This window comes from Strongylocentrotus purpuratus, unplaced genomic scaffold (assembly GCF_000002235.5).
Source record: "Strongylocentrotus purpuratus isolate Spur 01 unplaced genomic scaffold, Spur_5.0 spur5_scaffold_2, whole genome shotgun sequence".
Taxonomy (NCBI): Eukaryota; Metazoa; Echinodermata; class Echinoidea; order Camarodonta; family Strongylocentrotidae; genus Strongylocentrotus; species Strongylocentrotus purpuratus.
This window is the reverse complement of record NW_022145605.1, coordinates 13034360-13047544: the sequence shown is the minus strand read 5'-3', so window position 1 is coordinate 13047544 and position 13185 is coordinate 13034360. Positions and strand designations below refer to the sequence as shown.

The following is a 13185-nucleotide window of genomic DNA, read 5'->3' as shown; positions in this document are numbered from 1 at the left end:
CGGCTGGATAGGTATACTCTAATACATAAATTAATATTCTTTTCATTGTGCCCATTCATACACGTTGATCTTTGTATATTGACATCACCATAACAGTTAAAAATTTGATTAATGTATTAATAAGAACGACGTAGTATAAACATGATAAATATCATAGAAAAAAAAATCATACAGCCTTTTCTGCAGACTGTAATCTTAACTTTCGAATATATTGCAGTTTCCGAATGTAGTAACGGGTAAAGATTTCATACAATTATTGTCTGCTGTCCGACCACGAAATGAAAACTGGGGTAAACAATTATTGACCTTGAAGTATTTTACCAGAGATGATAAATGGCTTCCGAACCTGTCGACGTACTGTAAACTACAATAAATGCCATGTTATTACTTTAAATTTATAGAGCGTAAAATTGATATTATGTTCTCATTATTCATCATCATCGATTTTAATGTTGGAACATTATGATTCTACTAGTCCACCACATTGAAGGCCGGTTCACAAACAATTGATACATATGATTAACTCTATTGTGATGAGGAAAAAATGTTCGGTTGCATTCAAAGTCCTTTGCAAAAATACACAAAACCAAAACTCTTAATTTTTCAGTCTCCAAATTCGCAAAATAGAATAGCCGTGGACTAACAATGCACATGTTATGTGTCATAACTATGCTTGTGCACGTAGCATTTTTAGTATATATTTTAGGTATAAAATATAGAATTCAATCTATGTTTGCTCGGTATTCTTGCATCGTTCGAAACATGTTTTGTATTCGGCATGCGTGGTTTGCTCATGGAATGATAAGTAAATACTGCTATTCTTCCAACACTGACAAGGAGTGCCAAATAGTGCCACCGCAAAAGGTTCACCAAAGAGGTGAGGAGAAACATCGACAATAAACCCCACTAATATTATAATATGTTGAACTAATGCACTAAAATATACTGCATTGCACCACTACCGGCTTATCAGAAGAACACCACACCAAAGTTTGTAAGAGGGAAAAGAGGCCATGGAAACCAATTTCATACCTCCTGTACAAGAGCAGGGCTCCGTCTTTCATAGAGTTACGATTGATCCAAATCAATCGCAAGTCCTTCAATCAATTGCAAGTTTGCCGTCTCCTAGCTATCTCGTATGTACATAGTTGCGAATGATATCAATTGCAATCAAGTTGCGATTTATAACAACTCCTTAAAGACGGGGCCCACATGTCTAAGCAAACTCTTTTTTTTAAGAACAACACGGGACTGAAAAAACCCTTTCTTAATCAATCATATTTTAAAACTCAAACGCCGCCTTCAAGTCAGCTTCAGCAGCCCGAAATGAATCACCCCAAATTAATCACCATCCGTAGCTATACACTTCCAGTGTAAGTAAGTTCTCCAAGATTAAAAATGAATAAAAGAATGTTATCCAGTTATTTATGTACTATACCCAATGATTTGTAATCGATATATATTTGTCATGCGCATGTGTACTGCGATATGAACACGTAATGGAAATGTTTTCTTATTGACATATTACATTTCATTCAGTTGATCTTTAGTTTCCTTGCATGATTAAATTCACGAAATTTAAATGTCACATGTCTATCCCGATTAACTCCAATGAATTATGAAGAAAGAAGTCTGGATAAGTTTTATAGTGTGATACCAGTCCCGAAGGTACGCTACACAAATTCACCGATTATCCACATTTTTTATACTTATGACAACCTCGATACTGTTCAATCTGTCGAATATGACCAGCCATGAGAACTCTTTTTGATACGTGACTCATGTTCTTTACCTGGACAAAAAATTTGTTAACTCAATTATTATTAAGGTTAGTTATTGTTATCAAACTTTGATGTACATTCACACAGTGCAGGCCAATGCTATAGTGATTTGTATTATGCACCCCCTCTGACTGTTATTTGGTTTTCCCATTGGTTTTAAATCGGATTATTCTGAGGGCTGAATGAGGGTCTCTCCTTCAAAAATGTCGCGCTTTGTTGAAAGCTGTATGGAAGGCTTATTCAAGAAGTATCCCCTTTTAAGATTACGTCATCACGGATTCAAAGCCTCAAGAGGGTGTGTCACACCTATTTTAGCCCTCTTCCATGTTCATTGTGGCACGACGTCACGAAGATGCCAGAAAGTAAAGATGACTCGTTGTCTTTCCTCTCCTACGCCTATTGGTCTTTCTTTGTACGCGCGGTTATTGAATTTTTACATTGTAGAATATGGATATTCGCCCGTTTTTAACAATGAGCTTTGCTCGTTTCCTTAATTGTTTCTCGTGCTTTAGATGAAAGTACTCAGCCGAATAACGCTATGAATAAGTAACCTCTATTGTAATTGTATTATTATCATTTTCCCGAAAAGGACTGTTGGGTTTGAAAGGGAACGCAAAGACAAAAAAGGAGGAGGGAGGGGGGGGGGGGCGGTTATGGAGAGGTATTATGCCGGTTGCGTCCTATGGAGGACTATACTTTGTATTGTATGGATAGAGGTAAATAAATTAAAATAGGTGTTGTTTCGTAAGAGGAGTTCTGGAAAGGTCTGGTAATCCAGGTTATGAATGCGAAAAGATAATAATGAATTATTAACTTGCTACTGTTTGATTGATTAACAAAGTCAACGAAGTAGGTTATTATGGGTTTTACGTAGATATGACTACATGTATATGCTTGTCAATGTACAACATATTATTTTCGATCTTGTGTATTTGAGTCATGACAATTTTAAGGCTTTTGAGTCAACCTTACATACTCTGTGGTATTTATCTTGAAATGTTAATGAGTATTTCAGTGACTTTAATGGGAAGCTTTATTGGGGAACACAAATGATACACTTTCATGTCATTTATGTGATTGATGTGATAAAATAAGGTATGATTAATCATAAAAAGAAAAATGAATTTAATGGCTTGAGGTGGGCCATTTAAATAACATTCGTTCACATAACCACTCCCTTCCAATCATGTTAATGTTCATTATTGCGCCATTGTCATTCTCTGACAGAAATCGAGGACTTCAAATACAGAAATATCAGTCGTAAAACACACACAATAACATTAACAGAATTCTATATTACATTGAATTTAAAGAATATTGGGTTGTCGTAGTATGGTGGTTCATTCACTGAATCCTCAATTCTAGGGTTTAGGGTTGTCCGGCACTATAACTATAATAATAATAATAATAATAATACAGATAATAATAATTATTATTATAAGATAGTAGCAGTATTATTTGTATTATTTTATTACTACTACACTGTACTACTACTACTACTACTACACCTATTATCATAGTAAAAGAACGGATTGTAGAATCGGTCTAATGTTTGCAGTATCATTAATTCAGCATTACACCCAAGATGGATAATGGTAGTGTTTTACCGTACAGCACACATTATACCAGAAACCATGGTCGCACCAGTTTTAAAAGCTGTGTAGGGTCAAACCGCATGTTTGCAGTAATTACGTACAATGTACATCTTCCAAGTAATTATCTAGGGCCAGGCGCGTACGCAGGATTTTTTCAAGGGGGGGTTTTAACATTTATAAATCGGTCCGAAAATTTCGCAACGACTCAGCCGACCGCTGAATAAGCGGGGGGGGGGGGGGGGGGGGGGGGGGGGGGGGGGGGGGGGGGGGGGGGGGGTAAGAGGACACTTTTTTTTTTTTTTTTTTGGTCTCGAAATTTGGAAATTTGACATTTTGCTCCGTTGGGGGGGGGTAAGGTCACCTTTTTTAGGTCGGCCATGGAATAATTTTTTTTTTTTTTTTTTTTTTTAATAATTTAAAAAAAAAAAAAAAAAAAAAAAAAAAAAATCCAAAAGGGGGGGGGGGGGGGGGGGGGGGGGGGGGGTTTTAGGTTTTTTAGGGGGGTTTACACACAAAAAATTTCCAAAGGGGGGGGGGTTTAACCCCCCAAACCCCCCCTGCGTACGCGCCTGTCTAGGGCCCATAGGAGTTACAGAATGAGTGCAGTGCGTGTAGGAGTTTATAGTCATGGTTGTATACGGTTGCCGGTTGGTAACACGTTGCTATAGCAACGTTTGCCACGAAAGCGAAACGGATCAATGGGTGCCGTCCTCCTTTTAAATGTGTAATGAGTGGACTCGTTCGTCAATTAGAATTGCATTCAGTCTCAGATATTATTCCATATTTCATTATTTTGATCAATAATCTTGCATCGAATGTTTGTTTGTAAGGAAATAAAAATAGGAGAAAGTGAATAATAATTACTTAATGGATAAAAGATATAATATTGTGGAGGTAAAAATGCCATAGATTTTATCGTGTTTTTGTAAATGAGAATACTAGTCATGACTGTCTCAAAGTAACGAGCAGTCATTACTTAGTGTGTGATCTTAAGTCCTTTACGCTGTATTCGGTTGTGCAATTGGTTTTCTTATAACAGGAAGTAAGATCGGGAGGTAAATAGTTTAGGTGTGGATAGATTTTCAGACAGTTCATGTAATCAGTGGCATCCATTGAGGAAGCACTGCAACAATGGGGGGGGGGGGGGGAGGGGGGACTACTTGAAAAATGGAGTGTGAACTTACAAGGTTACTGACTGGGGGAGAGTGCGGGAGGTGGTCCATGCATCTTTTGCTCTTGTCCTTTTCTCTTTCCCTTTCACTCTTTATCGCCTTTTCTTTCACTTTCTTTCCACCTTTGAATGAGGGGGGGGGGGGAGTGCCCCTGTGAAAACGCCACTGTTCATATTAAATGCTAGATACCGACCGCGGTAGATGGGTATGGGTCGTCTAAAAGACTGGGATATTGAGGGCTTTAATCACTCATGATGACTTTTTAATGAGAAATTAATGCCTTACTACTACGAGCCCTTTGTTTTACTTCGAACCTGGGACCTTCCGCTTACGGGACCACTGTTCTACCCCTGAGCCATCGCCCCTCCTCTAGGAGCAATGTATTATTTTGTTCGGTCTCGAATCGGTCTCGTCGGTGTGACTGTAGGTGTCTAGCATCACCAGTAATACGGTTGGATTCGGTTAAACTGATCAAGCTAGCTCAACGTCAAGTGTTTGTACACACGGAATAGCGGAATAAGCTGGCCTACAAACACTCTCAAAGTCCGTTCCGACTACAATACATGGATACGAAACTCGTATGAAGAACGCGTACCGCCGTATAAAGAATCATCGTTTACGGAATGGGACGTAAAGGCTGGATGACCACATCATATTAAGAAACGAATAAAGAAACTAGTTTCAATGAGGTCAGTTGACATCATCAGTGTGCGCTCAAGACAAGCCCCACCCAATAATAATTATGATTTTGGAACGACACCACGTTCAGGTTAGAACCAGACACTGATTCCTTATCGCGTTTTGAGTAGAAAACGATGCTGAAGCAGGCGTTTCGTTATGAGACGTTCAGACAAGGAAAACACAATTATTGACTTATCGCATAGCCTTATACGATATATTCTGGCAGTCTGAACGCGGGTTAAAACCAAACCATGGAAACCAGGGTGACGGCATGTTACGCTCATACACATTGGTAGAATCAATGAATTATGCACGACCAATATTAGTTTGGTACACACCGATTGCGTAGACGTCTGCGGGGATAATAGGCCCTTATTTGAATTGCAGGTTGCTTCTTTTCTTCTCCTGAAATTAGACCAACCGTGTATCTCCCAAACATCACGTACCTTTACATTCTTATGGGAGTAAATGTGTTATTTATATCCCCACTGCACTACGTATACCTACTTGCGCCCTCTATATAGCAAACAATGCCCAATCGGTGACCATTGGTCCCCCATGGTCCCCTTTTTGTTATGTTAATTTGGAGCTAATTTGATGAGATAACCACCTGTCCGTGACCATGACGGGAGGTCAATCCCTCCTGGCCAAACTAGTGCGGTGGGGCTTTAAGGGGCAATATACCCCTTGTAATTAGTTCATTTGCATAAAATCAGAAAAATGAGAGAAACGAAACGAATTTTAAATAAATCGGACAAATAATAAGGGGGCAATGAATGTTAGAAACACAAGATCACTAAATCTATGCGAATCGCGGAGTAGCATTTTGATCAGTGGATTGTGACGTAGTCATGGACAACTCTTACGTTTGTCGCGTACAGAAATATCATTGATTTATGCTGTAACTATTTAGGGTCTTTTCCCTTGGGGCGCTACTCACAATTTATTATGGATAGCATATAAAATAGTCATATTAAAAGAAAAGAACCTCCTCACCCTAACCCTTACCCTACATTTTTTGGAAAATTGACATTTAGGGAAATTGTATACATCTTACTCTACTGTAAATGGACATGATGTCTCACACTGAAAAAATGATAAATATTCACATGGATACTATTCTGTCGCATGTCTTTGGGTTACCTTAGACTTCAGTTTTTCCTCCAGACAATTTACCGACTACCATTGTCGTTTCAGAACGTTGAATACTCCCTTTAATTATCCTATTCGCAGGTTATCCCCAGAATAATCAAAGTTTTTCTTTTTAAAGAACCCATGACCGCTTCAATTCTTATAAACCCCTTAAATCCCATGTCCCATTCATTCAACTAATGGCACAATTTCCGCACCCTTTAGCAGACACAATAAATTATGAAGAATAAATCCTTCTGGGCACCGATTAAATTCCCAGGTAAAGTATACTTTATATTTCTGCGGTTCTGCCCATAAATTGACATTGAATATGTGATTTCATTTCATATTGGGTCTCAAACTCTCAAAAGTTTTGTTATGTTGATACAATGGTCAGAATATACTAAAATCATAAATGTGGTCAGTAACGTAGGGGATAAAATATCTTGGATTTGTCCTCGTTTACGTACAATTACCACGATTCGTTCATGTACATGTAATCGTAACCATGTACTTTAAAATTCAATGGTCGATAACCTTCCTAAAAAATACAAGTGATCTCTGGACACAGATTAGAGATTGTACAGGACCTTGCAAAATGTATAGCAGGGCATTGTTTAGGTATTACCTCTTTGGTCCTAGGAGATTTCAATGGGCGCATTAACCACAAAATCGGTGTTTTGTGATGTGTTTTTTTCCATATTGATCGAGCGCCTTCTGAATAGTATGATCCTTTCTTATCCGAATCCTGCCGACTAGAACGATTTCTTCCAAATGAATATATCATAAGATTGTTTTGAAATAAATATTGCGTCAATAATTTGAGCATAAAAAGACATTATCAATATTTTGTCGTTGCATCATATACTAGCCTGTGCTTGTGCAAGTGTGTTAAATACGTAACTAAACATGACTCATTGTGTCAATTCTGATCCGAAGAAGGAATAGGCGACAATTTATTTCCTGAATCTAAGCATTATTTAATCAAGAAGGAACCCGCTTTTTAGAGTATTAGCTGACGGAATGTGAAAACAAGTCTGTTCTGCATAACAGCCATTCAAAGTCGTGAAATGATTCTAGCAAAATTCTTTGTGATCATGATTGATACATGTTCTATTAAAATGAGTGACATTTGTTACGTTTCTACATATCTTTCGTTCTTCTACATGGACATAGTGAAACAACGAAGATGTCTTGATTTCTACTTATTACAATTTTAGTCTTTTTAGTGAAGATTGATTTAAACATAGGAACTGTTAGATTGTGATTCGTTTTTACAGCAATAGGATTTTTTAAAATACAATCGACGCTATTGCTCTTTTTTCCCTCAAGAATACAAGATACAAACTAAATATTTGAACGGTACATCTAGAATTTACTGGTCTAGTTCCCACATAGCCAAGAGTTCCACTTGTTATGACTTCTGCATGGGATAACAATGACCACGATGAATAGTGCCTCACCCATCACCTATTATCCTCGCCTCGATAGTAAACACTATTTCCCCGCACCATGGTACAAAGGTGCGGAATAGCTACCTCCCCCAAGGCCAGGATAAAGGCGCAGTCCCACAAACTTGATAACAAAAAAAATGACTGCACTTTTGATTAAGAGGTAATACTCATCATTCCTGGGCTATTACGAAATATACGCTATCATTTTGGGGGAAATTAAACAAGAAACAAGTATGGGAAATAGACATCGTAGGATTCATATCTGTCGAAAGTGACATTTGTCATGTGTGTGGGAGAATTTGGTTATGTACGAAATGTCATCTGGAAAAAGAGGGGAAGTAGGTTAAATACGCCCTTTGACAGAGAAAGGGTGATCCTTTGTACCTATCAGTCATTGTAATATGTTTTTTCTTCAAGACATTTAGGATAGACCTAGTAATCATAATCATTTTCAATTTTGCTTATTAATAAGAAAATGTCGGACAAGATATTTGGACCAACCTTTAGTAAGAAGTAAATCTACAGTAATCATTTTGGGATAGGTAGGATTAGACTGAAAAGGCCTTATCAAGCGTTCCGATCGAAATATTTCGATACAAAGAGTTGAAAGGAAAATGCCCTTGCCATGTAATCGCAATCGCACTTATATATGCGATAAATATTGTACTTTTCTATACAAATCGTTTTGTGTGTGACAATAAGTGATTCATTTCAGTCAAGCGAAATGGTTTAAGGAGTGGTAGAACGACAGTTCATGAAAAGGTGTGTCTGCAATTGAAGAGAGAGAGAGAGAGAGAGAGGGGGGGGGGGGTATAGCGCAAAATAGATAGAGGTAGTAAGAGGTGCCGGGGAGTAAAGCGACAAGTAAGTGAGAGAGTGGGGTGGATATAGAGGGGAAAGAACTGTATGGGATACAATAACGGGTTTCAATCTCATGTATTTAAATTTTGATTTAAATTTAAATTTATATCACTAAAAATATATAAACGGGATTAAAATTCAAATAACTTAATTCACTATACATACTTAATCTAAGAGGACAATAGAATATCATGCATGTGAATTTAACGAGGGGTGAATCAAATGTTTAAAAATCTTTGATCTACCCCTCCCCCCCAAAAAACAACAAAAACATACATACAATTACATATAATAGGAATACTTGAGAGTATGGTTGTAAATTATAATTATGATGTCGAAAATTTATTACAGACTTCTGATCAACGACAGAAAAATGAACAAACCTTACACTCACATCATTACACCAGTATGTATCTTAGAACGAAACGGTTAATGCGAAGAAAGAAAAGAACTTTACATTGTGGGAATAGAAATGGTCAACTTGTCAACTCTTTTATAATCAATCCATGACGTCTACTACCTCAGAAGGTTACACAAATACAACTAACAAAGAAGGAATATTTCAGTTCATCGTCATATAGGCTGAGGTGTACTATGCGCTTTAAGTGACATGTCTTGTATACAGTTCTTCCTTTCTTGACACATGTATATATTTCTGATGTGACGATGATAATACTGACAAGATTATACGGCAATGTCTTCGAAATGACATATAAAGAGGAAGAGATATGAGAATAAATAGAAAAATACGCGTTTTTTATGTCATGATCAGTTATAATAGTAATACGAAGATAACCTCCTGTATGAAAATGCACATTACTGACCAATTATACTTTATGCGATACCACAGTCATGGGAGATATGCCTTTTGTGATTGCAATCCCCTCTGACGGAACCCCCCCCCCCCAGTTTTGAAACTGGGTCACATCTGGCAGACGCCCCCATACATTAATAATCACACGTCTGTAAAACACCGATAAACTGTAATAATCATAATACAATATTGATAATAAGGTCCTGCTTTTCCCGGGGTAGCCACTTAATTAATAACATGACTCTGCCTGCGCGTACTTTAATTATCACCCCAATATTGCCACTTACCGATTTAAACCACCAAAGTCGAGAGGAATAAACATGGGTAAAACACCTTGCCCAAGGTTAGGTACCGAGTAAGAATCGAACCTGGGACCTCCCCTATTAGAATCAAGAGCCTTTACATAAGAACACACAAAAACAGCACAAAACTCATTAAAACAATGATGAAAATATTCTTTCATCGTATTTCAAATTATATATTTCGTTTTCTTTAAGCCTTTCACAAATATCCCCATTGTCTTTCCTACAGTGCAAGTCCAAGGTACGAGCCAGTTCCGAGGCATCCTACTCCAGGCCAGGACATCGTCTGGTGCTATCGTTGGCTCCTGGTCTACCGACGGTCTATCAGCAAGTCTTCAGACCAAGTCATGTTCTGGCAATGCTGACTCCCTAACGCATACGAATAACAACAACAAGTTCTTTCCAATCACATTCACTTGGATAGCACCACAGAGTACGACCCTTGGATCCATCTCATTTCAGTAAGTCTTACAATATATAACTCAAACGTATATGATGACATTTTAATATTGTATTTTTTGTAGAGGTGTCGTGGTCGAGTGGATATGTCACCGGACTGATGTCCTTTGGCAAGACATTGATCTACATTTGCCACTCTCCACCCAGGTGAATAAATAAAATATATCATACCATAAAAATATACCGTACCATAAAAATATACCGTACCAATGAATAAAATGTTTGAAATAATGTATAACATAACGATGTGATGGTCATCACATTACCCAGTGGAATTCATGTTAATCTATGTTTTATTCTACCCCTAGCGCAACTATTGTTATCGTACAGACCCAGTATTATGTCGATATACAATCATCTTCCATCTCACTTTTACAAGGTAAGATCAGAATTTCTCATGAATTATTCATCTTATTATAATTTTTATCTTATAACCTAACAGTTATGACGGAATAAATGATTAACAATAACATGTTATAATATAATAATAGAGTAGTTGCAAAATCTATATGTGTGTCTGTGTGCATGTGTGTGTGTTTGTGTGTAAGAGGGAGAGAGAGAGAGAGAGAGAGAGGGAGGAGGGAGAGGGACAAGAGTAGAAAATGCTTAATATCTGGCCATCTTTCACGTATGATATTACACTAATAATGTAATTGCACGTCCATTCTGTTCATTGATGCGTCCCATAACCATAATCTCTATAATTAACTTAATGTCTTTTGATGTTTATTTCCATTTCAACGACTTTGTTATGATTTATATCAGCATGTCAATTGTATATGGAGGGTGGGGATGATGTACGTTTTAACCAATTTCTACAGCACAGTTTTATCAGTGTGAAAATGCAATCAAAATTTAGGATCTTGCTCAGCAAATCACCCCTCACTTTATCAGTCTGAAGAATAATTGTAGGCGATGCTTTCTAAATATTTACATTGCATAAGCACGTCACATATTTATTAACCGAACCTTGTATTTTCGTAACCTCACCTCACCTCACTTTATTTATTTGTATGGTAACTTTTAACTCTTATCTCACCATTCATCTTTCTTCCAACACTATCTCAGGCGGCTTAGGCCCATGTGCAACCAACTTATGTCAAAATGGCGCCGTATGTCAGGCGAATGGTCAATTCACTTACCAATGTTTATGCACTACCGGATTCTCGGGGCCTTTTTGCTCTGAAAGAGGTACACCCTATTTTTTGTTTACCCGACCTGGGTCACTCGAGTGAGGTTTGCATTCTTTGCAGACACTGCCCTCAACCATTGATCTTGTCTGTTGGATGGCATTCCCATTTGTCCTACGCTACCATCCGGATCCACCCCTATAAAGGGCCTTAATGGGTTGGGCTTTACCTTGTTTAGCTATCACGCGGTAAATCGCTAGAAAACAACCTCCGCGTTTATTTTTAATAAACATTTTTTTACGTGTCAATGAAAAGCATCAAAGATCCTGCGCGTATTCAATGATCTGTGTTATGAGATACAGACATGTGATGCGGATTACGCTTTACGCCATCATTAAAACAAAATCGCCGCCGCGGTTTCGGTCGAGCTGGTGTTTAAGCCTCGGTCACAAATGCCATTACGAACTGCTACGAACGCCGTACGAACAATTTTCAGACAATCGAAATTCGGGAAGACAATGGAAAAACAGGGAGAACCTATGTGACCGTAGCTTTAGAGATGAAGTAACCGAACACCTTCCCTAGCCCCGACCAATGCCTAATCATGAACCAACAGTGTTAGGACCAATGGGGTGTAATACTTCTTCCCTTTGAAACTGTTAAGATGGCCCACAAAAGGGAAATATGCTCGATTTGATTAAAATAAGATTGCATGAGTTGTGTTTCTCTATTTTTTCGCTGTCATGTTCAATTCGATGTACATCTCTTTGAAACAGCCCTATACATATCATTGTATTAACAAAAATATTTTATGAAAGATATCTATGATCATGTGTTTTAACAGTATAAACTATTTATTTATAATATAATTAAATTATTAACACTAAAATAGACTTAATAGCATCAATTACTCACAAAATAACGACAACTTACTAATTTCCGATAAACATTTAATAATGTGACAGTTTAACATACTAACGACTTTTAACTCTAACCCTTTTCACTCCATAGACACATGCAATCCAAACCCATGCCAGAATAACGGGTTTTGCTCTGTAACTGGCCAGCTTACATACACCTGCTCATGTAGGGCAGGTTATGTTGGAGTGCAGTGTGAAACTCAAGCAGGTACAACGATCTTGTCATATTTGTCACTGCGACAGTTTGAAGTGTTCCATATTGTTCGATCTTTTCCGTAAAGCTTTTCAAAAAACACGACCTGAAAAACTTTCAAGAAATTAACTCAAGGGGAATGTCAAGACTCTACTGTTTTGCCCATAGAATTGGTGTTCAAACTGTATAAAATGTCCTGCTATATTGTCACGTTTCAAAGGCGATGCATATATATTGAAATTGTCTGGGGTTGATTTTCTAGAAAGTTTTTGCGATCGTGCTGGCAGTGAATCTATGTAAGGCTTCTTATGTCAGTGAGTTCATGAAGCCAACTTGAAGATGTGAAGGCCATATATTGTTGGTGACAGTGTTGACTAAAACGTTTACTAACAATTAAAGAATTTGAAAGTGATTGCATGCGCATGTTGACTCCTTTGCAGTGCCAAACATGAGAGTTAAGTCGGTGGTTGAACTCGTGAATGGTTTTGCTGATGTTGTTGGATGGTTAATGTGCATGGGCAAATCAAAGGTACTGGTCGTTTATATACGGGTGGAAATCACTGAACAGAATTTCTGATCCAAGCTCTCACAGGGCTTTAATCTTTATAGAATTATCGGGTATACTTAAAGGAGTTTGATGATGTCGATAACGAATGAGTCAAAATACCTTGGGTGTTGACTACTGGTAATTG

At 37.7% G+C, this 13185-nt stretch overlaps 1 protein-coding gene across 1 annotated transcript in view; it reads left to right on the top strand.

Moving 5' to 3' along the window:
- LOC762514 overlaps positions 1 to 13185 on the top strand; it is a 135071-nt gene that overhangs the window by 5884 nt on the left and 116002 nt on the right. The window contains exons 2-5 of the mRNA XM_030991701.1: positions 10021 to 10252; positions 10559 to 10629; positions 11319 to 11441; positions 12392 to 12508. Of these exons, the coding sequence (XP_030847561.1) occupies positions 10021 to 10252; positions 10559 to 10629; positions 11319 to 11441; positions 12392 to 12508 (543 nt within the window). The remainder of the gene's footprint in view (positions 1 to 10020; positions 10253 to 10558; positions 10630 to 11318; positions 11442 to 12391; positions 12509 to 13185) is intronic.